Here is a 26,653-nt window from a genome sequence, read left to right on the forward strand (position 1 = left end):
AATACCAGTTCAAATATCCCTTTACCAGGGCGAGGGACCAGCAGTCTACATATTTATTCTACCAAAAAGCAGCAGCATATGCTATCAGACGTAAGCAGTCCAGGAATTTGCAGGGGTTTGATGAGGAGCTATTTTAAGCTGGCTGCACATGCCATTTAGGTTTGTCATTTCTCACTTACAACAAGGTGCCAAAGATATACAGCATGCTAGACCCTCTCCAAACTGCCCTGTAACCAGTTGGCTGGTGGAGTTAGCATGATCTAGCTTTTCTCTCTTAAAAAACAGAGACATAACCTTGCCGACTAAGGTCCGTATAGTTAAAGCCATGGTTTTCCCAGTAGTGATGTATGGAAGTGAGAGCTGGGCCATAAAGAACGTTGATCGCCAAAGAATTGATGCTTTTGAATTATGGTGCTGGAGGAGACTCTTGAGAGTACAATGGACTGCAAGAAGATCAAATCTATCCATTCTTAAGGAAATCAGCCCTGAGTGCTCCCTGGAAGGACAGATCCTGAAGCTACGGCTCCAATACTTTGGCCACCTCATGAGAAGAGAAGACTCCCTGGAAAAGACCCTGATGTTGGGAAGATGGAGGGCACAAGAAGGGGATGACAGAGGACGAGATGGTTGGACAGTGTTCTCGAAGCTACTAACATGCTGTGGGAGGCACTGGAAGACAGAAGTGCCTGGCGTGCTCTGGTCCATGGGGTCATGAAGAGTCGGACACGACTAAACAACAACAACAAAACAGCTTTTCTTCACTCTAGAGGTTCTATGAAGTAGGCAAGCAGATTAAGGAGTAGTTGCATAGTAGCATCTAGGGTCAAATTACTCCAAATTTTACCCAAAATACATTGGTACCCTTGGATGCGAAAGGGATCCGTTCCAGAGCCCCATTCACATCCTGAGTAGAAGACGCATCCATAAGATGCATCTGCGCAGGCTGCGTTTCGCCGCTTCCGCGCATAACGTCATTTTGAGCATCTGTGCATGCACGAGCGGCGAAACCCGGAAGTAACGCGTTCTGTTACTTCCGGGTCGCCACGGAGCATAACTTGAAAACGCTCAACCTGAAGCACATTTAACCCAAGGTGTGACTGTATAATATTCCACACTGATAAATTTCCATTCAGGTAATGGGAAGAAAAAGAAGTCAGGAACCAGGTCTCATTAATTCCCAAGGGCTAAAAAGTTATCTGGTCCTTTTTATCAAAATATGAAAAAGGCATGCAAATTCACCTATTAACAAACCAAGCTGGGCCCAAATACCGGAGATCAAATAGCTGATTTTCAGGAAAGTTTGGCTAGTATTCAGAAAGGGTGGATATTCAAGCAACATTTTTAAACAGCAAGGAAAACAGGTAAAGACAAACTGACTGGTAAAGAACCCCCTTACTCAGGTACTGGCAATTATGAATCTCGCATCCAGAGTCCCAGAAGGAAATTAAAATACAGTTTAGGAATCATTAAATTATACTTAATTATCCCACTCTCACAATGTTCACGCAACCCCTCTCCCCCAAAAAGGGTATACTCCAGATGCAAAGACATCATTCAAGTTCCAACCTATTTAGATCAAAACAACAAAAATTTTTCCTTCCAGTAGCACCTTAAAGACCAACTAAGTTAGTTCTTGGTATGAGCTTTCGTGTGCATGCACACTTCTTCAGATACACTGAAACAGAAGTTGCCAGATCCTCATATAGTGAGAAGGTGGGGAGGGGTATTACTCAGAAGGGTGGTGGGAATGGGTGATTGGCAGATAGCTGTGATGAGCCTGTTGACGACTCTTAACGACTGCAATAGGTCTTACAGGAAAAAGCAAGGGGTGAGAAGGTGAAAAATGGCTTTGTCATGTATAATGAGATAAGAATCCAATGTCTTTGTTCAGACCAGGTCTCTCCATGGTTTTAAGTTTGGTAATGAGTTGCAATTCAGCAGCTTCTCTTTCCAGTCTATTTCTGAAATTCCTTTGTAGTAAAACAGCTACTTTGAGATCTTGTATAGAATGTCCTGGGAGATTGAAGTGTTCTCCTACTGGTTTCTCTGTCTTGTGATAGCTCATCACAGCTATCTGCCAATCACCCATTCCCACCACCCTTCTGAGTAATACCCCTCCCCACCTTCTCACTATATAGAAGGATCTGGCAACTTCTGTTTCAGTGTATCTGAAGAAGTGTGCATGCACACGAAAGCTCATACCAAGAACTAACTTAGTTGGTCTTTAAGGTGCTACTGGAAGGAAAATTTTTTGTTGTTTTGACTATGGCAGACCAACACGGCTACCTATCTGTAACTGGAACTATTTAGATCAGTTTATGTCCCTAAGGCACCCTGTTAAATTATTTGTCAGGAACTGGTTTCTTTTTTAAAAACAAATTGAAATATTTATAGGCTGCCCTTAAGGGCCGGAATTCTCACCAAGACAATTTCCAAAAAATACCAGAATAGAACACTAAAATCAGCACTAAAGAAGCATCTAGCTCAATAAAATACTAATCACGGGAATATCATTCACTGAACATCACACACAACTCGTCAACATCCAATGGCACACAGCAAGTCATTTTTGTAATACTGGGAACACCATCATTCTGTGAAGATGTTACAAGCCTGCCAAAAAGCTGTCTGCTCCTCAGAAAATAATTTGACATCATCATGACAGATAATTAAAATTAGTATTAGACTATGATTAATATTCACTGTAACAAGCAACTGTGAAAGGAATTTCATTACCCAGAGGTTTAGTAAGTTTCATTTTAAGTTCAGTGACAAAGCTGACCTACCACTGGTTGGTCAAACCACATTGGTAGTTGTTAATAACTATTAGTGAAAACTATGTACTTCTGTTTAGAAGAGTAAAGGCCAGACCCAAATATGGCTTTATTAATCTTTTTAAAATTTGTAACAATTATCTATCTATCTTTCTTAAAGGAAACTTAGATCCATTGAGGTGACTAGGAAACATCTTAAGTTCAAATAAATAAAAAATATTTATAGTTATCAGATTCACAAGCTTCATTTGGCACCACAAAATGGGTTGCCAGGCCAAAAACAAATCCTGCTCATCACCTGTATGTTTTATCTAACTGTTTATTTTATTCATTTGATTTATATCATGCCCATCTCCTGAAGTGGCCCAGGACACCAGGCACAACAATGATAAAACATTAAAAAGCAATCTAAAAACAGTTCCTTCCAATGATCTTGGGATGGCCAAGAACAGTATATTTCAGTCATCTGAATAAATATTCATTCCCGAATAAACAGGAATGTTTTAAAATTTCTCCTGAAAGCCAATGATAAGAGATAGAGAAGTTCCTCATTAGGGATGACATTCCAAAAATGGTGAACCGACACTGAAAAGACACTGTCAAAGGTCAACAACCAGGCAGCCCTGAGTGGCCCCACCACCAATAAGGTCTCACCTGCCAATTGTAGGGTCAGACATGGTGGATAGGCTTCATAGGCAAGTACTAATACTTTGAATTTGGTCTGGTAGGTCATTGCCAACCACTGTAGCACATTCAGGACCAGTGGCCCCATAGTCCATTTGGGCTGCTCCACTTAGCAGCGTAGCAGCCACTTTTCCCGCTAAGTGTATAGACAACTTATCTTGACATAAATGATACAAAGACAGTCTTAACAGGAGCAAAAAACGTCATATGCTCCACAAATTTAAGGGATGGTTGTATTACCAGGGCATCACCACCACAAGCAGCAATCCAATCACAGGGTTTGCAACCTATGTACAGATAAAGTCACAGCTACCTTTTTCAAACAGCATCACTAGCAGCAGCACATTTCAGTGTGCAAAGTGGATCTTGCTTAGCTGAATTTTTGCCACTGAAATCCACAAGGCAGAATCAACAGATCTGCAATATTCCTACATATCAGAGCGAGCTCATGCCTACTGCTTGCCGCTTGCCCAGCTGAACTTTCCTATAAAAAGCAAAGTCTTTACAGTACTACTTTCATTGGGCCCAAGGTCCTCAAAGAGATCTAGAGCAATGTAAGACCACCACCTTAAAATCACACCTCTAGAATCCATTTAAAGCAGCCATAAATTTTAATTATCCCCCTCCCCACAGTGATGCAGCAATGCTGAAAGGGGATTCTGACGAGCAGCAAGGGAGGTTCACATCTATAAATGTCAAAGGTGCATGAGAAACGCAAAACCCAGCTGACGAAAGAAAAGTGTGTACAAAACTAGTAGATACATCATGAAGATATACATATCTGAGGGGTGTGAAAGGAAAAACAGCAAGCAAGTATTAAGATACTTTAAGTAGTTTAGAGAAGAGCAGGGCTTTTTCCCCTCCCCACTGGAAAGCACCAGAACTCAGTTCAAGCACCTCTCAGGTGGCTGCCACTGCCATTATAAGAGAACAAGGGTGAGTTATGGCATCTCTTTTTCTAGAAAAATAGCACTTTAAAAAAGTGTCTGCAAGGGAGGCAAAAAACCTGCCTCATCTCGCAATAAATTGATTCGTAGCACCTGAAATTTCTTCCTTCCTCTTTGTTTGCCTGCTAATGATACGACCCCACTTTCAGAGTTTTCCGTTTAGGGAAACAGAAGACTCACAAAGAAAAAAGTCCTATAAACCCATGAAGGCCCTCCGCTTCTTCTGCCACTTACAGCTTCATCCACAGAGCGCTCTATTTAGGGCGCTCAAAGCACACTTTTACACGCAATATTGAACCAGCAGACTTTTTTGTGTTAACAGGAAAAGGTTATATAGATAGGTGACCAGCGATGAATATAACAACAATAAATAATAATCGCAATACTAATGAATATTGCTAATATTAACGGCTATATCTGATTGTATACAGACTGAGACCCAGAGTAGGGTTTGGTTTTTTTTTTTTTTGTAGGGGGGGATGATAGAAGGGAGAAGGCAGAGAAGTGAAAAGGAAAGGAGGCGCGGGTTCCTTCCCTCTCCTCAGTATACCGTCGCGGGTGGCAGACCAAAGTAGGCGACCCAGCTCGGACTCTCTCTCTCTCTCACGAACAACCCCCCCGGACAGGCCCCCAATCCCTCACCCGTCCTTGGCTCTCGACGGCAGCCGCGCCCCCCTCCTGGGCCTGCTGCAGCTCGGCCGTCATCGCGCCCGCCGCCTCCTCAGCCACCACAGAAGCGGCCCGAGCTCTCCACGCTCCCCGCTCCCCGCAACCGCCGCCCACGCCAAGCCCCGCCCACGCCGCCGACCTATCAGCGCGCGGCAGAGGGCGGTGCACACCGCCCCTCACCCAAACGAAAAACAAATATTTCCGAAAAGAGAGGCGCGCGGGCGCGCGAGGGGGCGTGTCGGGCTCGAGCCTCCTCCGGCCGCTCCCCCCCCCCGAAGCGCGGTGCGCATGCCCACGAGAGAGCTCTTTTCCCCTAGCGCCTCTTCCCGTTCGTTTTGGCTGAGCGCGAGCCGAATGCCGCGCGGGTCGCTCCGCCTCGCTTCCGACGAGCAGTCGCCTTCGCTCGAGGCGGCCGGTAATAGTCCGCATCCGCCCCCCGCTAAATGTGAGGCGAAAGTTTTAAATCTCGCCCTCAGAAACAGTATATTTACCTCAGTTCTTCTAATGCGCTGCATTCAATAAATATTTATGCACATCAGAATGGGTTTCTGTCAGGGTGGATTTGATTTGAATGAAATCGATTTAAATCACGATTTAAATCACTAGTCAGTGAGACTTGATTTCAATCATTTTTTCACAGAAAGACTCATTCTTGCTGGTATAATCTTAATATTTACAACCAGATGAAGGTTTCATATTTGGAATAATAAATTTTCAGAGTAGTTTTTACAGTTACAGTATATCAAAAATTACTGATTTGGTTATACAGTGGTACCTCTGGATGCGAACAGGATCCGTTCCGGAGCCCCGTTTGCATCCTGAAGCGAACGCAACCCTCGTCTGCTTGTGCGCGGGTCTCAATTTGCCGCTTCTGTGCATGTTCATGATGTCATTTTGAGCATCTGTCCATGCGCGAGCGGCAAAACCCAGAAGTAACGCATTCCGTTACTTCTGGGTCGCTGCGGAGGGCAACCTGAAAACGATCAACCTGAAGCAACTTTAACCTGAGGTATGACTGTACTATTAGAAATACATAGACAGATAATTATGAAATTATTGTTACTATTTGACAACTTTTCTGCTGTACTTTATTGGAAGGAGAAAAATAATCATTTCCTTAATAACAATACAAACAATTTATTTAACTAAAACAATAACATAACATATGTATCCATGTTTGTTAACTGATGTGGTTAAACGACTAAAAAAAACAGACTGAGTTTTAGCACACATGAAAAACTTAAATCTTTTTTTCCTGATGAATAGCCTTTGGACTATAATGTAACTTAAATAGAAAACTATCTTTAGATAGATTCCCCCCCCCCAAAAAAAAAGCATTTTTATTTTAAAAATCAAATTTAAATAAAAAAATCAATTTAAATTAAAAAAATCCGTTTTGATTTTTTAAAAAATATTTCTATCCATCCTGGTTTCTGTTGTCGTTTTTTTCAAATGCCATATGGACGCCTTCCAGTCGCCTCACACCCAACAGCTTTTTTTTTATTCGCCCCAAAGCAGAATTGAATCCCAACAAAGTGTTACTCAGAGCAAACACAACAAAATGAATGGGCCTAAGTTACATCATGTCCATTGATCTCAGTAAACTTCCTCAGAGTAATGACTAATGTCAGATACAGAAAAGGTTATTTATGTATGCCACTACTGGGGCCCATGTTTTGTTAGCCCCAAAATGGAAAATGAGTGAGGTCCCAACCAAAGAAGAATGGCAACTTAAGTTGACAGAATATGCACAACTTGCAGACTTAACCTATAGAATAAGAGAACAAGAAGAACATGTGTTTAGAGAAGATTGGAAAACGTTTATTGAATATATGGGGGGAAATTGTGTACACCTGAAAACGCTGTCAGCGTTAAGATAAATTCAACAGTGTAAATAAGTTTTGATGGATGCAACAATGGAATACTGAATGGTATAGTTTTTGTAAAATATGCAGGGATTTATGATATGTAAATGAACCATGGAAAGAGAAGAAGGAATGTCCTTGATATCTTAAAGATGTAAAAATGAGTATTCTAAATTGTAAAACAAAAAATTTAATTAAAAATTCTATTAAAAAATAATAATGGAGATACAGTGGATGCTCGGGTTGCAAATGTGATCCGTGCGGGAGGCATGTTTGCAACCCACAGCGTCCGCAACCCGCAGCGCCACGTCTGCGCATGCGTGGGTTGCGATTTGGCATTTATGTGCAAAGCGTGATTTATCACAACTGCGCATGCGCGAGCGCCGAAACCCAGAAGTAACCCGTTCCGGTACTTCCGGGTTTCGGTGCATCCATAACCCAAAAACGCGCAACCTGAAGCATCTGTAACCCGAGGTATGACTGTGTGTGTGTGTGTGTGTGTGTGTGTCTGTCTATCTATCTATCTATCTATCTATCTATCTATCTATCTCTATATCTCTATTCAACACAAGACCCTTCAGGGCAGTGGGCAGTTTGAAACAACAGGGGTTGTGCTTATTGCTGTTTTAAAACACCCTCTCATTTTGGAAGGAGGGACAAATGTGGCCAGCCTACAACCACCTATTGAGATGCGGCTGGACTCCAATTCCCATCATGCCCTATCAGTGGTTACACTGGCTGGGGCTAATGGGAGTTGGAGTCCAGCATCATTTCGAGGTAGCCCTATGTGGGAAAACTGGATCAAGGATCCGGAGAGTTGCGAAGGAGTAGGGGTGGGGGGGATCTGGGGAAATATTAACGGATTAGTGGGGAAAGGATCCAGGGAATATTTATGGCTTCAGCACCCAGCAGCTTTGGACAAATAATAACACTTAACACACATTCAGCACCCGTTTATAGCACATGACTTCACAGGAACTGTATTTTCCTCTCCTAGAGCTACAATTCCCAGCACCCTCAACAAACTACAGTTCCCAAGATTTTTTTGTGGGAGTGGTATGACATCCTATGCCCTTTTAAAATGTGGGGTTTGGGGGGGGCACGTTATTGGGCTGTTGTTTTTATTTTGATTATATATTTTTTGGTTTTATATTTTGTTTTTGTTATGTGAACCACTCTGAGACTTCTAGGTATAGGGCAATATATGAATTCAATAAATAATAATATGGTGTTGATCCATCCTCCCCCTGCCCCTTGCTTAACACCCAGTATGGTGAAGTATTCTAGTGGACTCAAGTGCTTTATCACTATTTTGGAACCATTTTGTTGGTTGTAATAAAGAGGCTTTAGAATTTTCCAAAATAAAAATGTCAATTTAACCCAGAGCCATGTACTGTATTGTAATCTATCTCTCTTCCTCTGCTTAGCTTATTTGGTGTGTTTCTCTCTGTTAAAAGCTTATCTATTTGGCATGTGGAGGACTGGCAAATAAGCACCCAGGAGATGACATTATCATCCCTTCTGTGAATTAAATAGTAGTGCTTCGTCCCTGTCTCCCGCAGCTCTGCTACAGCACTGACCAGGTCTCAGGTGTGTTTCTGCTTATCTTGCAAGGAACAGGCCATTGCTCACACATTCTTAAAAAAAATATTTATTGCTTTTACATCTCATTTTTCTCTCCAAAGAGCTTGAGGTGGTGAACGAGGTTTCCCCCTCCTCATTTAATCTTCACAACAACCCTGTGAGATAGGCTAGACTAAGAAGCATTGGCTGGCCCCAGGTTCACTCAGTGAGCCTCGTGGTTGAGTGGGGATTTGAATCCTGGTCCGACACTCTACCCATTACACAACATAGTGGCTCTCGTTCTTTGCATGCGGAAGGTCTCATGTTCAAACCATGGCATCCCCAGGCAGGGCTAGAAGAGACCCCATCTACAAGCCCTGACTCTCTTTCGTACTTCCTGATGTAATTATATTATTTTTTAATAATAGATTGACTGTTATTGAAACATCCCAAAACATATACTTTGATAAAAATAAATAAATATGCTTTTAGGCACCATGGTTAGTGTGATCAGGGTTGCAAGAGAATGGCCAAACGCCATTTTGGGAAAATGTCTCCTACAAATTTAAGGAAGCTCCACTGTCTCCAAACCCATTTTTGTGGCCCAATTTTAAAATGCTGGTTTTAACCCTTGATAGCCTGGAACCAGGATATCTAAGACATGGCCTTCTTCCACATGTACTGACCTGAATCTTGAGATCCACTTCAGGGGTCCTGCTCTGGGTTCCCCTGTCAAGTGAAGTGATTCAGTAACAAAATAACGAATCCTCCCATTAAAATCACACAACAAATGGCACCTAAAATGAAAGCAGGACATGCTGCGTTACCAGCCCATCATTTATCAGACAGCAAATCACACACACCAGAAAAATCCAATTTGGCCCCCAGATGGCACTCTGACTATGCAAAATGTGCATGGCAGCAGTAGCTTTGCAAAAACTTTAAGGATAACAAATTAATTCTGAACAGGACAGGGGTATATTTTGAATATTTAAAAATGTGGCAGGTCCGCTAAATGGTTTCTACACACTTACCCTTTCCATATGCCTCGGGGCAGCTTTGCACTAGCTCCCAATTTGTTTCCAAAGTGCTGGATTTGACCTTTAAAACTGCCTTGTCTCACTATCCATGCATTGGTTCATTCAACAGAGGGCTTTTTCCAGCTGTCACCGCCTCCTAATGTAAGGTGGGTACTTATTGGCAACCTCCACATTATAAAATTCTCTCCCCAGATACCGTCACCAACTCTTACCCTTCAGATTCCAGTGGAGTCCTCCTAGTTTTCTCATTGTCCGGATGGACAACAGCAAGGTCTCTTCTTCCTCCTTAGGGATTTCTACCTTTAAACTGAACTTGGATGAAGCAACCCTTTAAACCAAGCACTGCCCCAGACCTCCCACTGGCTTTTATCTGCTGGTTTAACGTGCTGTCTTATTATTTACTGCTTTTCTGTTTTATCTTTCTCTATGATTCTATTTATTATTGTATCTTATTATAATATGCCACCTTGAGGCTGTTTTATGGTGAAATTCCATTTTAAAAAACCCCCAACTGACCAACACATCAATAAATGGGGCTAGAGGGTGTTGCCGCCTCAGAGCTGTCTGAGTACATTTCTCTAAGTCAGCTTTAAGCTTTAACGGTAGAGCATGTCCTTTTCCAGTGCCTGTATTACAGAGACATTCGTATTAGCCTGAGTTCCCCACTACTTCATAAGCACAGGGCAATTCTATACCTCCCTGCTGCTCTCAGATACCAATCCTGCTACAATATACAATGTTGCTAGATTCTGCACAGCAGCGCTCAAAATTTGTCAGAGGATGCCCTGTGCCACAAACTAGATTTAATGAACATATCAGATTGCACTGTAGATTAGTAAAGTCTTTTATATACAGTGGTACCTTGGGTTAAGAACTGAATTCGTTCCGGAGGTCCGCTCTTAACCTGAAACTGTTCTTAACCTGAAGCACCACTTTAGCTAATGGGGCCTCCTGCTGCTGCTACGACGTCAAAGCATGATTTCTGTTCTCATCCTGAAGCAAAGTTCTTAACCTGAGGTACTACTTCCGCGTTAGCAGAGTCTGTAACCTGAAGCGTCTGTAACCTGAAGCATCTGTAACCTGAGGTACCACTTTATCAACCTTTTATGCTCTTCCACACCCACCCCTATGCTCATATTCTTTTAGCTTCTTTTAAATTCTTATAGACTTTTATGTTCACCTTCTGTTTTAATACCTTTTAACATTCCAAAACACTTTTCAGTTTTTAAATGACTGTATCCCACCCTTTTATGCTGGTCTATGACCGTAATAAAGATTTGAATTGAAGTCAGCTTTCCCCAGCCTGGTGCCCTTCATATTGTTTCTACTGCAACCCATGTCAGCACCAGCCCATAGAGCTATAGCATGCTAGGATGGAGTGAAGCAGGACCATGCTGGGTGGGACTTTTGAGAGCTGATGTTCATAACATCTGGAAGGCCCCATGCTGGGAGAGGCTGATTTAATTCTGCAGGAGGTTACATGGGAACACCTTTCCCTAGGACCATTTTACCTAATTAATAGCACAATCCTATGAACATCTTTGCAGATTTAAGTCCCACTGTACTGTTCAAAGGGACATAAAAGGTAAAGGTAAAGGGACCCCTGACCATTAGGTCCAGTCGTGACTGACTCTGGCGCTCATCTCGCTTTATTGGCCAAGGGAGCCGGCGTACAACTTCCAGGTCATCTGGCCAACATGACTAAGCCGCTTCTGGCAAATCAGAGGGGTGCATGGAAATGCCGTTTACCTTCCCACCAGAGCGGTACCTATTTATCTACTTGCACTTTGAAGTGCTTTCAAACTGGTAGGTTGGCAGGAGCAGGGATTGAGCAACGGGAGCTCGCCCCGTCTCGGGGATTCGAACCGTCGACCTTCTGATCAACAAGTCCTAGGCTCTGTGGTTTAACCCACAGCGCCACCCGCGACCCTTTCAAAGGGACTTACTCCAGGATAATTATGTTTGGCATAGGGTTGCAGTTTAAGTTGGCAAACAAGCTTCTTCTAATTAGAGCTGGCCAAGGCATTTGGTTGACTGCAACAAAAGTCGAGATGGAACCTGTGGCCCCATTACACTTACAGAATCCAACAGGGTTGACAGTTGGATCTTATTTCAGTACTGGCCAGGAGTACACTGTCCTCCTCCTCCATCCCACGTGAGAGCAGCAGGCTCTTTTTGGAGCTGCATGACTCATAGCTTTATTCTCTGAAAGAAAGGTATAGCCAGGGGACTCAGAAGGAGCAAATAGGGGGCTACTGATATTCCCCACCCAGCATCTGCCACAGATGCTACCCACACCACAAGCAGAAAGCACCAGCATACAGAGGAGGACCCCAAGCTTTAAATAATAATAATAATAATAATAATAATAATAATAATAATAATAATATACCCCACCCATCAGGCTGGGTTTCCCTAGCCACTCTGGGCAGCTTCCAACAGAATATTAAAAACACCATCAAACATTAAAAACTTCCCCAACCAAGGCTGCCTTCAGATATCTTCTAAAAGTTAGATAGTTGTTTTTTTCCTTGACATCTGATGGAAGGGCATTCCACAGGGTGGGCGGCACTACCGAGAAGGCCCTCTGCCTGGTTCCCTGTAACTTCGCTTATCACAGCGAGGGAACCACCAGAAGGCCCTTGGCACTGGACCTCAGTGTCCGGGCTGAATAATGGGGGTGGGGACGCTCCTTCAGTTATACTGGGCCAAGGCTGTTTAGGGCTTTAAAGGTCAGCACCAACACTTTGAATTGTGCTCAGAAACATACTGGGAGCCAATGTAGGTCTTTCAGGACCGGTGTTATAGGCACCAGTACAACAAAGTTTCAGGAGGGAAACCTCTAAGAAGTTACACCCTGCCCCAAAGAAAACCCCTAATGAGAAATGTGTTTACTTAGTGCCCATGCAATGGTGACTGAAGTGGGGGGAGCAAAAAAAGAGTGGGTCGACTATCTTGGAAAAAAGGAGGAAGAGATACACAGAGATATTAAAAAGTCAGAGAGAATTCTCTCCTTTTCTGGTTAGGCAATTCTTTGGTTCAGCCTGCCTGAGAAGCTATTTTTGAACATTCCCAAGAACACAAGTGAATGCTGTCTGTAGAAATCAATGGAGAAACCTGAGATTTTAATGTAGCCAGGAGTGAACTCTGTGCACAAACACACCCACCCAAAACAGCCAAATGAGGTCTGAGCATGCTCAGTGGCCACAGAATGCTGACCTGTTTGGGGGAAGAGGATGGAAAGCTGTGGTGGTGGAATGGAATGGAACCGCTGGCATGCTGAACAGAAGCCAATGCATTCTGTATGGTGACATTTTGCTGTAGGTGGCGCTGTGGTGTAAACCACTGAGCCTCTGGGCTTGCCGATCGGAAGGTTGACGGTTCAAATCCCTGCGACAGGGTGAGCTCCCATTGCTTGGTCCCTGCTCCTGCCAACCTAGCAGTTCAAAAGCACGTCCAAGTGTGAGTAAATCAATAGGTACTGCTCCGGCGGGAAGGTAAACAACGTTTCCATGTGCTGCTCTGGTTTTGCCAGAAGCAGCTTAGTCAAAGGTTACCAGACGTCCCCGTTTCTCGGAGATGGTCCCCAGATTTACAAATCAGTCCCCATGAAAAATCCATTGAAGTTGAAAAGTGTCCCCGGATTCATTGAAAAAAATCTGGTAACCTTAGCTTAGTCATGCTGGCCACATGACCTGGAAAAACTGTCTGCAGACAAACGTCGGCTCCCTTGGTAAGTAAAGAGAGATGAGCGCAGCAACCCAAGAGTCGTGACTGGACTTAATTGTCCTTTACCTTTACCTCTTGTGCAGCTTTCTCCTGATTGAAGTGCAGAGTGTTTGAGGACTGAGACATTTGCAGGGAAACCAAAATGCTTGTTTACAAAGCTATTGTACTACCAATGTTACTGTAAGCTTGTGAAACATGGACCACTTATAAACTCCATCAATGGTGTCTCCGAAGAATTTTACACATCACTTGGGAAGACAGGCAAATTAATGCCAGTGTACTGGAAGAAGCAAAGATCACTAGTGCTGAAGCAATGATCCTTCAACATCAACTTTGTTGGACTGGTCATGTTGTTTGAATGACTGATTATCATCTTCCAAAGCAACTACTGCATTCCAAACTTAAAATTGGAAAGCGTAATGCTGGTGGTCAGCAAAAGAGGTTTAAAGATTCTCTCAAGGCAAATCTAAAAAAAAAGTAGTATAAACACCAGCAACTGCGAATCACTGGCCCAAGAGCGCTCTAATTAGAGAACAACCTTTACCAAAGGTGTCATGGGCTTTGAAGACCCTCAAACTCAGGATGAAAGTGAGAAATGTGTTAAGAGGAAGGCACGCTTGGCAAACCCTTACCGTGATTAACTCCTGCCCGGAAACCAATGTCCCCACCATGGAAGGACGTGGGGATCCAGAATTGGCCTCCACAGTCACTTACTTAACTCACTGTTAAGACCATGTTCATGGAAGACAATCTTACTTGGCTATGATCACCAAAGAAGAAGAAGAAGTCATCCCAAGTCTTTGAGTGTTGCTCCTTATGTAGCCAAATGGGCACACACACACACACACACACACACAAGCGGGAGCTATCAGGAGACTTAGGAGAATTTTAAGGTTTCCAAAGGTACAGCAAAAACTTTAGCGGGGGGTGCAACCATCTGTGTGCTTAAAATGGGTCAATGTGAGCAGAGCATTCTTGGAGGGCATGGGATGCTAACAGGTTGCTCTCTCTTTTCTGGGGGTGGGGGAGAACGGAAAACCGGGGGAAGAGGAAATTAAACTGTTTGGAATCCAGAAAGGGAGCACTATGTGCATTTGCATTTTGTTGCAAGACCCACTTGTTGTGGTATGTCTGATGTGCACAGCACAAAACACTTTGCTGTGAGCCAAATGATGAAGTTGTTCTCTGGGAGGGGGTGTTTCCTCATCCATCTCTTCTTCCCCTCCTCCATATCCCATCTCTGCCTGTCCAGATGTGGCATTTGGATGAAGGGGGGTGGGAAAATACACTTCTCCCCTCCCCAAAATGTGTACATCTGTCATAATTCCCATCATTTTTGGCTCCGCTGCCAAGGGAGTGAACAAAGGGAGCTGGCGATTAACTTCAAAGAACTTTGTTGGAGAGGAATAAAGATATTTAGGGCCTATTTTGTGAACTAATTGCATTTGCATATTTATGGGATTTACTGATATAGCAGTAATTAAAAACTATTTAGTAGTCTTAAAGGACACATAACTCAGTTGCTGTTTGCATAATAAACACGTCCCTTATTACGTTTATTATGTTTGCATAATAAACCTTTCACCATCTCGATAATTCAGATGGCCATTCCGGAGGGGCCAGGGCTAGATTGTTGCTTTCCTACTGAGCAGCATGAAGGGAGAGAGAGGGAGAAGGCACGCAGAAGATCCTAGAAGGGAATGGAAGAGATCGTCCCATCCACCCAACTCCTCTCTTGCTAGCTTCAACCTATAGGATATTGATGAGGGATGGAGGACCATAGCTAAGAAGCAGAGAAAGTACTTTGAGTGCAAAAGGTCCCAGGTTCATTCCCTGGTATCTCCAGGTAGCAACGGGAGAGTCTGAAACTCCATTGAGTGTAAACGATACTGAGCTAGTTCCAAATTCATGCCATACAAGACTATCAGTGACTACTAGCCATGCTCTGCCTGCAGGGTCAGAGGCAGTGATGTTTCTGAATACCAGCTGCTAAAAATCACAGGAGGGGAGAGAACTCCTACGCTGCAGGTGTCCCACAGGCATCTGAGTTGCCACTGTAAGAAAAGGGTGTTGGACTCAGTGAGTCATTGGCCTGATCCAGCGGGCTCTTCTTATGTTCTTAAGAAAGATTCAGCTGTCAGTCCTTTTGGCTTCTGTACACAGAACCAGGAGGGGTTGCCACCTTGTCCGTTGCTGCGGGCAGCAAAATGTCTTGAACTGGCCTTGTTTGCAAATCCACAAAAAGCGGTTCAAATCTTCCTAGCTCTTCAAAAAGGTGTCACCTCTCTAGTTTAGTACTTCATCCCAACGCCTGAGACATTTCACTGCTCCAAACAGCAGCACCAGATGCCTAGGACCTCTCGCAATTTTGAAGGATATGGTTAAAGCACAAATTCCAAATCCTGCATTCCAAATCTGGATAGCAATGACATTTTGGAACATTTTGTAAACATTTGTTTTTTCGGGGCGGTGGGGCACAGAGAGATCGGTTGAGCTTTCATTGGCCTGATTTTTGGAGGCAAAAGTGACCCGGTTTGCAACAGGACGTTGAGGTGGCCCAAATCTATGAGATAACCTGAATCTGTCCCCTTCCTTTTAAACCCATCTTGGCTGCTGAACATGTTTGCAAGCTTGGCTAGTAACTTCAAGACAATATGAATGATTTTCCTGGTGCCCCCATAAAGCTATTGCTTCCCTTTTCTTTTCATTGAATCTTGCTGCCTCCTTCCCTGGGATGAAACAGAAGGCAGAGTGTGAAAGGTTTATATATATATGGGGTGCTGTGAGGACAACCCAAATCATGGTTGCATGAAGGTAAGGCTATGAATGACTACTAGCCACAACATCGAAGGCAATATAACTTTGAAGACCCGTTGCATAGAAACGCAAGTAGGGAAAGCACTGCTGTTAACACCAATGTCCTGCTTGCAGGCTTCCCATAATAGGCACCTGGTTGGCCACTGGGAAAAGGATGCTGGACTAGATGGGCCAATGGCCTGATTCAGCAGATCCTGATCTTCTTTGTATGTGCAGCACAAGCCAACCCAACGGCTATGTAGAATCAGGCTGAATGATCAAATGGATACAGTTCAGAGAATCTGTACTGCTTCTTCCATTGCCAGGGTTGGATCTTTAGACTGTGGCTGACAGAAGTTGCTGTCCAAAACAGCTTGAGGGCACCACGTTGGGAAAAGCTGGTTTAGTCTGATCTACTGCCCATTACTCATTTGGGAGTTTCTGGCTGCATGATCTCATCATCCGTTTTGACCCTTCAGAATTGTGATTTACGAAGCAGCCAGCTACAGTAATTCTGCTCCTGGTAAGACAGCCATGTTGCAGATTGCAAGGGGGATTATTATTTATTTCTTCCACTGCTGTCCTGCCCTTCCTCCCGAAGGAGCCTGAGGAACCCAGATAGGGGAGCTGTCAGGCTAGCAGGGAAACCTACTAGAGTCAAGGGGTTGGGCGCAACAGCAGGTGCAGCCAAGGAACTGTACACAGGAGAGTTAAGAACCTGCAGAACTAGGGAGGATAAGTGTTGCACCAGCAAGAAAGGAACCGAGGCTTCCTCTATTAGGTCTCTTCCAAGCAAGGTCCTGATCCTGGAAGTATATAAAGCAGTGGTTCCCAAACTTTTTTTGGCCATGCCCCGCCTAAGCATCTCTAAAATCCTGATACCCCCTCCCCCATGACATATAATTCTTATTATTCAAAAAGTAAACTCCTATTCACATGGAGGAAGCCTAAAAGGCCATTCGCTGTTAATAACTCATTCTTGAATTGCCCCCCCCAAAAAACCAAATTGCCCCCCAGTGGGGCATGTGCCCCACATTGGGAACCACAAATTCAAAGCTTCATTTTCAGAAGCAGAGTCTGATGAACAGAGACTTTGGGCAATTCTCCACATTCTAATGTCCAGGGCCAGATTAAGACATTTAAGGGCTGAAACCCTTAAAAAAAAGTATATAGTGCCCCCTCATTACATAATGCAAAATAAAAGCAACAGTAAACTGTGAAATAAAAGTTTAAAATAAAAACAACAACAAAGATTTATTGCAGCACATGACAGAATCTGATCTCCCCACATTAATTTGATCTATGATAGTAGGACACATACAGGTGTGTGGGAATAATAATAATAATAATAATAATAATAATAATAATAATAATAATTTATTTGTACCCCACCCATCTGGCTGGGTTTCCCAGCCACTCTGGGCGGCTTCCAACAAAGATTAAAAATACATCAAAATGTCAAACATTAAAAACTTCCCTTATTTCCCAAATAAGTATTACAAACAGAATAGAAAAATTGGAGAAGTGTGTGTAGCGGAGTGTAAGGAAGTTGAACAAAGTTCTTATCATTTTTTATCTTTTTTTTGTGCCCCTGCTTTGCTGGTGCCCTAAGCATGTACTTAGACTGCCTATTGGGCAATCCAGCACTTCTAATTGTGCAGTTGGTCTGGGTTCATTTCTGCCTTTTCCCTTAGGGTGCAGGAGGTGATGGCAGGGGCGGAGGAAGGGGGCTGCGGTGGGGGCAGGCCACCGTGGGGGTCACCACTGATGCTGGGCTGCGGCTCTCCCGAGCCATGCATCTCTCCTGGGAGTGAAGCGGTGGCTTGGGTGCCTGCAAGCTCCGTGCTGCCCCAAATGGTCCGCCCGCTGCCTCCCCCTCAGCTGTAGGGCGTCTGAATGGGAGGAGGCAGGCAGACTCCTTGGAGGCCCCATGGAGCGTCCTGCCCCGGCTCCCCCCCCCCACATCTGGCCCCGCCCCTGGTTGCAGGGCACACACACCGCCCCAGGCGCCCAATCGGCTTGCTCCGCCGCTGGGTGATGGTGCAGAGTCCTGAGCCACAGGGGTATCTCAGGCACGTGGCAAAGGGTATCTGTCCAAGCCCTTCACTTTGGTGGGATCAGAGGCTATGTACATGTTAGCAGCTAGAAATGCAGCAAGGCATTTCTCCCCCCACCCCACCCCGCCAGTTGTATTACAAATTACTTTCTTGCATTGCAAGTGTTTGTGTGTGCCTTCGCCCTGTTTGCATTCTCTGATTTATCTTTCTGTGATGAACTCCAGCTCACTAAAACTGTCATCCACACGTGAGCAACGGCTGCCTGAAAAACCTCACACACAAATCTCGCCTTAACCGTGGCTTCTGCTTCCTAATCAGATAGAAACTGGTTTGACTGTCGGATGGAAATTCCCAGGTGTCAAAAAAGGCTATTTATGTATGCCACTAAGGCGGCCCATGTTTTGTTAGCCCCAAAATGGAAAACGAGCGAGGTCCCAACCAAAGGAGAATGGCAACTTAAACTGATAGAATATGCGCAGCTTGCGGATCTAACATATAGAATAAGAGAACAAGAAGAACATTCTTTTAAAGAAGATTGGGAAAATTGTTTACTGAATATATGGGGGGAAATTGTGTACGCTTGAAAATGTTGTCAGCATGAAGATAAATTCAACAGTGCAAATAAGTTTTGATGGAAGTAATACAGTGGACACTCGGGTTGCGAACGTGATCCGTGCGGGATGCATGTTCGCAACCCACAGCGTTTGCAACCCGCAGCGGCGCTTCTGTGCACGCGTGGGTTGTGATTTAGCGCTTCTGGGTTTCAGTGGTCTGCAACCTGAAAAAATACAACCTGAAGCATCTGTAACCCAAGGTATGACTGTAATGAAATTCTGAATGGTTTAGTTTATATAAAATATGCAAGGATTCGTGCTATGTAAAATGAACCATGGAGAGAGAAGAAGGGAAGTCATTGATATTTTAAGGTTGTATAAATGAATATTCTAAATTGTAAAACAGAAAATTGAATAAAAATTATATATATAAAAAGAAAGAAACTGGTTTGAAGGAAGGCACATCAAACAGGGCAAGGCCAGAGGCGAAAGTGGGCACAGCAATGGAGCCTAAATTCCAGCCATGCAAAAGCCCAAAGTTTCTCTATACATGTGCATCTCTCAGTCTTCATCCCGGGAAGCAATTGAGGGGCACATTCCTGCCAGGCTAAAGAACTGAAGGAGGACATTGAGCAGGACTAGTGAAGAATGTAGTCCAGGGAGAGGAGGCATAGCCTTGAGAGAGTCCCAGGGATTGGATAGAAGGGCCTGGGGGCTGCATGGAGTTCCTGGCCCTGTGTTTCCTCAGACCTGGCAAGAGGCTCAGCCAGACCTCCAACACACCTCTTTGCCCTGGTCTTTGACACTTGAGATGTGTGTTTTCTGGATCCACCCGAATTCATGTGACTGTCATTTGTTTCAACTGTTTTTGATACTGTATTTTAAATTGTTGTAACCTCAAGTACAAATACCAGCTGGAAATGTAAAGAAAAAGAAGGTACCTTTTACCATATGTGGTGGTCGCATAAGGTAATAAAAGATTTCTGGGAAATGATATATAATGAATTGAAAAAAAATGTTTTAAAATAACTTTTGTAAAAAAAGAAGCTTTTTTATTAGGAATTGTAGGTGCCAACATCCCTGAGGAGCAGAAAAGACTTTTTATGTATGTGACAACAGCCACACGGATTCCTCTAGCCCAGAGATGGAATGAAGACAGAAAGTCCCTTCCAGAGAGGAATGGCAAAACAAGCTGCTGGGCTATGCTGAAATGGCAAAACTCACCGGAAAGCTCAGGAACCAAGAAGACAGAAACTTCAAGAAAGAATGGGAAAATTTATAATTTATTTAGGAGAGCACTGTAAGCAGATGAAAACACCAGCAGGATTCTAATAACACTTATAATGTAACAAATGCTACAGACAATATGGGCAGATACAAAATATAGATTATGAAATAGTATGCAGTTGAAAATGTTGACAATAGGACCCATGGAGGGGATGGTGAGAAGTCTCGAGATTCAGAGAAATCTTTATACAGTGGTAAGGTAAAGGTAAAGGTACCCCTGCCCATACGGGCCAGTCTTGACAGACTCTGGGGTTGTGCGCCCATCTCACTCAAGAGGCCGGGGGCCAGCGCTGTCCGGAGACACTTCCGGGTCACGTGGCCAGCGTGACATCGCTGCTCTGGCGAGCTAGAGCCGCACACGGAAACGCCGTTTACCTTCCCGCTAGTAAGCGGTCCCTATTTATCTACTTGCACCCGGGGGTGCTTTTGAACTGCTAGGTTGGCAGGCGCTGGGACCGAACAACGGGAGCACACCCCGCCGCGGGGATTCGAACCGCCGACCTTTCGATCGGCAAGTCCTAGGCGCTGAGGCTTTTACCCACAGTGCCACCCGCGTCCCTTATACAGTGGTACCTCGGGTTAAGTACTTCATTCGTTCCGGAGGTCCGTTCTTAACCTGAAACTGTTCTTAACCTGAAGCACCACTTTAGCTAATGGGGCCTCCTGCCGCCGCTGCACGATTTCTGTTCTCATCCTGAAGCAAAGTTCTTAACCCGAGGTACTATTTCTGGGTTAGCGGAGTCTGTAACCTGAAGTGTATGTAACCCGAGGCACCACTGTACATGGATATGTACCTGGTATTGTTATAACTTTACACTTGTAAAATCAAATAAAAACAATTTCAAAAAATAATATTAAATTGTTGTAACCTGTCCTGGGACTTACTGGTGGAGGGTGGTGGGCAATAAAATTAATTAAAACGGCCATCCCCATTTGTAAGAATGTAAGTGAAATGAGTGGATAAGAAGGAACAGTTGGTCCATCTAAGTGGAAAGGGTGTGTGTGTTAAGGAGTCTTTTGCTCCTATATTGGTACACATGGGAAGAGAGGCAATAGATGGTGCCCCTTTTGATTTGCTCCCCAAGTCACTGGCTCCCTCTAAAACATTGCCCTTGTTTTAAAAAAGTGTTTGCCAACACCTCAGTGCCAGTCCAGTAGAGAACAGGTCCCCTGGAATAACCTTGCTTGAAAAGAGGGCTTTCCTTTCCCTTCTGAGATGAGGCTGTTAAGTTCTCCCATCCATCACAGCACAGCATGTCTTTTAATTAAAGGGAGTTGAAACGAGAAGATGACATGCAGTCTGGATCTCCCAACACCAGCCTCCCTCCTCCTTGGCTTACGGTGTTAGTGATTGTTCTTCATTAGACAATAGAAAGCTTCCATTACCCGAGGTAATTCAAGACAGTAAGGTTAATTGCTGTCAATGCCAGAGATGCCAGTGGATAAGTCTGATGCAGAGGATCTGTTTGGGATGCTATTATTATTATTGCAAAGACCGTCGCATAAGACAGCTTCCCAGGTAAAAGCATTCTGTGAAATCCTGTTAGGAGTAGGATTTCTTACTCCCCACAACCTCAACTCTCCATCTCCAGACCAATTGCCACTAGCCACTTAGCACCAGCACGTCAGCGGAATTAAAATGCTGTCTGTGATCACTTTCCCAAGCAGAAGAGGTGGCGAGTGTTAGATCTCGTGGGAGCACAGAAAGGCTTTCAGAGCTTGAAATACTGGTGGTGCTGGACATTTCATTGATGTGCAATGAAGAAACGGACAAAAAGAGAGAAGGTGAACTTCCTGCTTAAGAATTGTCGGCTCCTCTGATGAGATGCTGGGGAATCAGTCCTTTCCTGGGAAAAATCAGATTCTGTGAGTTACCAGGTGGTAGCTATGATGATGATGAAGGTATTCCTGCTCCTCATTTTTGTTGCAGGTAAGATTTCAGGTATGTTATTATTACATTGCCATCTGTATACATGGCATCTTTCAGGGCAACCTAAGCAGGTCCTTGCCCTGAGGAGGCTACAGTTTTGACTACAGTACTTGGGGAGAGAGTGGAAGGGAGGGAAAGATTTGGTCGCTGGGTCAATTCATACACTCACATTTCTTGTTCAGTAACTTGGCACTTGGTGATGACTCTCAGCTGCACACCTGAGCAGTCAAGTATGCGAGTCATAAGTTATTCATTTAGCACGCTTCTGAGCCACCTTTTCACAGTTCAGGGTGGTTTGTGTCAGCTAATGCAAGAGGTTAAAATACACACAAAACAACCAGTGATTTAGAAAAGGAACCAGCAGGCTAGCCAGAAGTCCACCCTGAAAGGTAATAAGGAGGTGGAATTCTCCTTGATGTTATAGCCACTAAGGCCCCTGTTCAGACATGCAGCAAAATCAGGTGGCAATAATGCTTGACCTGGAATGTAGCACTTTGCATGCTTTAGTGGTGCTTGCAGGGGGAGGTGAAGCAAGCAGAAAATTTGGTTGCTGGTGAGAGCCCTTCTTTCAAACATGCTGGATTTTACATGTACAGTGGTACCTCGGGTTAAGTACTTAATTCGTTCCAGAGGTCTGTTCTTAACCTGAAGCACCACTTTAGCTAATGGGGCCTCCTGCTGCCACTGCGCCGCCAGAGCATGATTTCTGTTCTCATCCTGAAGCAAAGTTCTTAACCCAAGGTACTATTTCTGGGTTAGCGGAGTCTGTAACCTGAAGCGTATGTAACCTGAAACGTATGTAACCCAAGGTACCACTGTATCTGAACTGCACTTGGTCCATAATACAGCGGGGATTGGGTGATTTGATCACATGACTTCTGTGCTTTGTCAGCTGCGCTGGCTCCCGGTCCATCTGCAGACCCAGTTCAAGCTGCTGTTTCTCACCTTTAAAGCCTTCATGGCATTGGGGTGCCTGAAAGATCGTCTTCTCCCATAGAGACCTCCACCTAAAACTCAAGATCCACTTCCCAGGCCCTACTCTGAGTGTCCTGTCAAGTGGGGTGCAACAGGTGACTACCAAGGTAGGGTGGCCACGTGTTTTGCAGTACAGAACACAGTTCTCTATTTGATGGGCTGCCCAGTTTAAAGAATTCTACGGAGCGAGAGCAAGGGGCAATTAGAAGTTGCCTATCAACAAATTTCAGCACCTGGACAGCAAACTGAGCATAAACACAGGCTACCTGCCCCATGTCTTCCCCACTGAGGGGAGATATACTGTATTTCTATTGAAGCTAGAGTAATTGTCTCCAAATGCACATCTATACCTATAACTTAGTCTATGTAAAATTTTTACATGCAAATCAGTGTCCCCTTTTAGTCCTCTTTTTAAAGTGATGTGCATTGTTCTTTTCTTGGTGATGGAGCAGTCACCCAAAGGAGAAGACATTTTTGATGGTCGTAAAATCCACCTGCCCTTACTCCACTCCCATGAGGCTTGCTTTGAGCTTATGTTTTGGCCTTGTGAGTGCCTCTTGAATACTTTTTGGTGTTGTTCTCTCTGGACTTTTAAAATTGTGATTTTAATATCTCACTTGTAATCCCCTCTTTACCATCATGTTACCGTTACTTCTGCTGCAGAACTGGTTTTTTTTTTACTCTTCTCTGCTGATCAAATATTTATGCTGCCATTTGCTGGGTTTTATATTTAAAATCTTGATAGTTTCATCTTGCATTTCCTGGCTTTTTGCTTGTGAGCTGTTCAGGGAATGACGGGCAGCTGTACAAATGCTACAAGCAAGCAAACAAACCAATACAAGCAAGGTGATTGTTTTCTTTATGGGGGCATCCGAAACTGCCAGTCTCCCCCTGCAGTCTGAAGTGGCACAGCCTACGGAAAGGTTTGCATGCACAAAAGCAGGACTCATGCCTCACACATATTTGCAGGAGGTGGAATGAGTGCAGAGATGCTGGATTTCAACCCCTTTAGGGAAGGAAATTCTCTATGTGCAAGACTATTATAGTCAGGACATTCTGTGTGTGTGAACCCATGATTTTGCACAAAACAGAGGCAACTGGGAGTCATGGGTGCAGAATACAGTTACCCAGGAAAGGCTGGCCACAGTAGTTCATACGTTGCTTACTTCTTGACTAGATTACTTTGGGGCTTTCCTTGTGCTTGATCCAGAACCTGCAGTTAGTGCAGAGTGATTCTCCATGACTGCTGATGGGAGTGAGGCCTTGTCAGCATATTACACCTGTGCTCAGAGACCTGCACATTGTCTATTTGGTACTGGGCAAAGTTCAAGGTGTTACTAGGGCTCTTTTTTTCAGCCAGAACTCACTGGAACTCAGTTCCGGCACCTCTCAGGTGGGCGCCATTGCCATTAGAAGAGAACAAGGGAGGTGTTCATAGTGAGTTCTGGCACTTCTTTTTCTAGAAAATTGCACTGGGTGTTAGTATATAAAACCCTTAACAACTTGGGACCAGTTTACCTTCAAGATTCATCATCAAATCTTTATTACGGTCATAGACCAGCATCAATAGGGTGGGGTACAATCATTTAAAATCTGTAAAACATTTTGAAGAGCTAAAATTATTAAAACAGAAGGTACTATAAGAATCTAAAAGAAGGGTTAGGAGCACTAAATTGAAGTGCAAGAGCATAAAAGGTTAGTATATAAGAGGCTATGACTATCAGTTTACAAAGCACTCTGAAATGAGTGTTCATTAAATCTAGTTTGTGTCTCAGGCACCTACAAGATGGCCTTACCCCATATACTCCCTTTTGACTGCTTTGATTGGTAGAACTGGTAGGGTTACAGGTGTCACGTAACACTCATTCTGCATTTGTAAGAACTCAGTCTTTTAGTGGGGCAGCACCTACCCTTTGGAACTCCTTGCCTAATGATATCAGGCATCTTTGCTGCACACTTTTTAGTACCTGATGAAACTTTTTTGTTTAGACAAGCGTTCCCAGATCTTTAGAAAGCTGATGCAAGCTTTAATCTGTTTCTAGTTTATTTTTATTTTAACTTTTCAAAAGTCTTAAATTATTGTTGCTAATTATTCTTGCTTACAATTTTATCCTTTTATTCTCTCTGTAAACCACTTTGAGGTCCCCCGTCCCCTGTAAAGTGTATAAATCTTATGAAATAAATAAAATCTCAAGGATAATAATAATAATAATTTATTTGTACCCCGCCCATCTGGCTGGGTTTCTCCAGCCACTCTGGGCGGCTTCCACAGAGACCAAAAATACACTAAAATGTCAAACATTAAAAACTTCCCTGAACAGGGCTGCCTTAAGATGTCTTCTGAATGTCACGTAGCTGTTTATCGCTTTGACATCTGATGGGAGGGCGTTCCACAGGGCGGGTGCCACTACCGAGAAGGCCCTCTGCCTGGTTCCCTGTAGCTTTGCTTCTCACAATGAGGGAACCGCCAGAAGGCCCTCGGCACTGGACCTCAGCATCCAGGCAGAACAATGGGGGTGGAGATGCTCCTTCAGGTATAGTGGGCCAAGCCCGTTTAGGACTTTAAAGGTCAGCACCAACACTTTGAATTGTGCTCGGAAATGTACTGGGAGCCAATGTACTGAGAAGCCAAGCAGACATTCCTGGTTCTTGATGAGGAACAAGTATTTCTCCCTCTCTGAGTTGCTCCAGTGATGCCAAGGTCTTGTGTAAGCATCTCCCTTCCCTTGATTGCATCACGCTTTTGGTGGTCTCTCTCTATCACAACCCAGAGCCTCACTGAAGCAGCACAAAACTCCCAAGCTGCGGCCAAACTGGCGAGGAATGTTTCTGACACTCCCAGAGGGTAGGATTAAAGCACGTGAATGTTTGCTACAGGGGGCTAATACCCCAAAGATACTTTGCAGCTTTGAAATGTGGCCACTTCAGCCTTACTTCCCTGCGTGCTCCTACACAGGGGAGGTGTTGTTATTATCAACAACGTCTATTCGTTTAGCTCCGTTGACAGTTGAGTTTTAGGAGCCTCATTTGCAACGCTTCCAGGCTGCCGAAGGAAATGTGCAGCTGCTAATGATGAGAGCCGTCTCTGTCCCTGACATTAGCTCAAGCACGTTGCTTGTTTCCACAGTTCTTGCTGGAACGCAGCCCAGAAGCATCACGTTCCTTGATGGTAGCCACAATGGGGACAGGTGGGCACAAAGCTCGCAACGATATTGCGCCACAGCCGACAATTGATCATTATTAGGCTTATTTTTAGCACCATCATTAACTCTATCGAGCATTGCTGTCCCCATGGAAACGTCCGGTTTTGACTTCTGAATCGGTGTAGCAGGTTAAAGTCTCTAAATTGGTTCCATTTTGGACACAGGCCAGCGGGCGTTGAGTCTTCAGCAGGACTTCCATGCAATTCGTAGTGTGTGCATATTTGGGACTCACTGCTTATGGAGATTAAGCAGGTGTCTTCACTGTACAGTGGTACCTTGGGTTACACGTTTTCAGGTTATGGATGTGTCGAAACCTGGACGTACTGGAATGGGTTACTTCTGGGTTTCGGCGCTGTGTGCAGAAGCGCCGAATCACGTCACACGCGTGCGTAGACTCGGCGCTGCGGGTTGTGAATGTGCCTCCCGCACGGATCATGTTCACAACCCGAGGTTCCACTGTACTATTTTCAGTGCCTCCTGAAAACATTTCTGTTTCGACAAACCTACACAGATGCTTAGAAAGTTGAGGTAATTTTAATCTCTTTTCGTATTTTAAGTTTTGGGTACTTTAAACTAAGGT

At 44.2% G+C, this 26,653-nt stretch overlaps 2 protein-coding genes across 5 annotated transcripts in view; one reads left to right on the plus strand and one right to left on the minus strand.

Annotated features, from left to right (window-relative positions):
* USP28 (ubiquitin specific peptidase 28) overlaps window positions 1–5,160 on the minus strand; it is a 33,115-nt gene extending 27,955 nt beyond the window's left edge. For 3 of the 4 annotated variants that reach the window (XM_053366331.1, XM_053366330.1, XM_053366329.1), the window contains exon 1: window positions 5,048–5,136. In XM_053366331.1, the coding sequence (XP_053222306.1) occupies window positions 5,048–5,110 (63 nt within the window). In that variant the 5' untranslated portion in view covers window positions 5,111–5,136. Of the gene's footprint in view, window positions 1–5,047 lie in introns of all 4 variants that reach the window. The other variant, XM_053366332.1, reaches the window with a different exon arrangement.
* Window positions 5,161–5,428: 268 nt separating this feature from the next.
* HTR3B (5-hydroxytryptamine receptor 3B) overlaps window positions 5,429–26,653 on the plus strand; it is a 38,766-nt gene continuing 17,541 nt past the window's right edge. The window contains exon 1 of the mRNA XM_053367805.1: window positions 5,429–5,489. Within this exon, the coding sequence (XP_053223780.1) occupies window positions 5,429–5,489 (61 nt within the window). The remainder of the gene's footprint in view (window positions 5,490–26,653) is intronic.

This window comes from Podarcis raffonei, chromosome 15 (assembly GCF_027172205.1).
Source record: "Podarcis raffonei isolate rPodRaf1 chromosome 15, rPodRaf1.pri, whole genome shotgun sequence".
Lineage (NCBI taxonomy): Eukaryota > Metazoa > Chordata > Lepidosauria > Squamata > Lacertidae > Podarcis > Podarcis raffonei.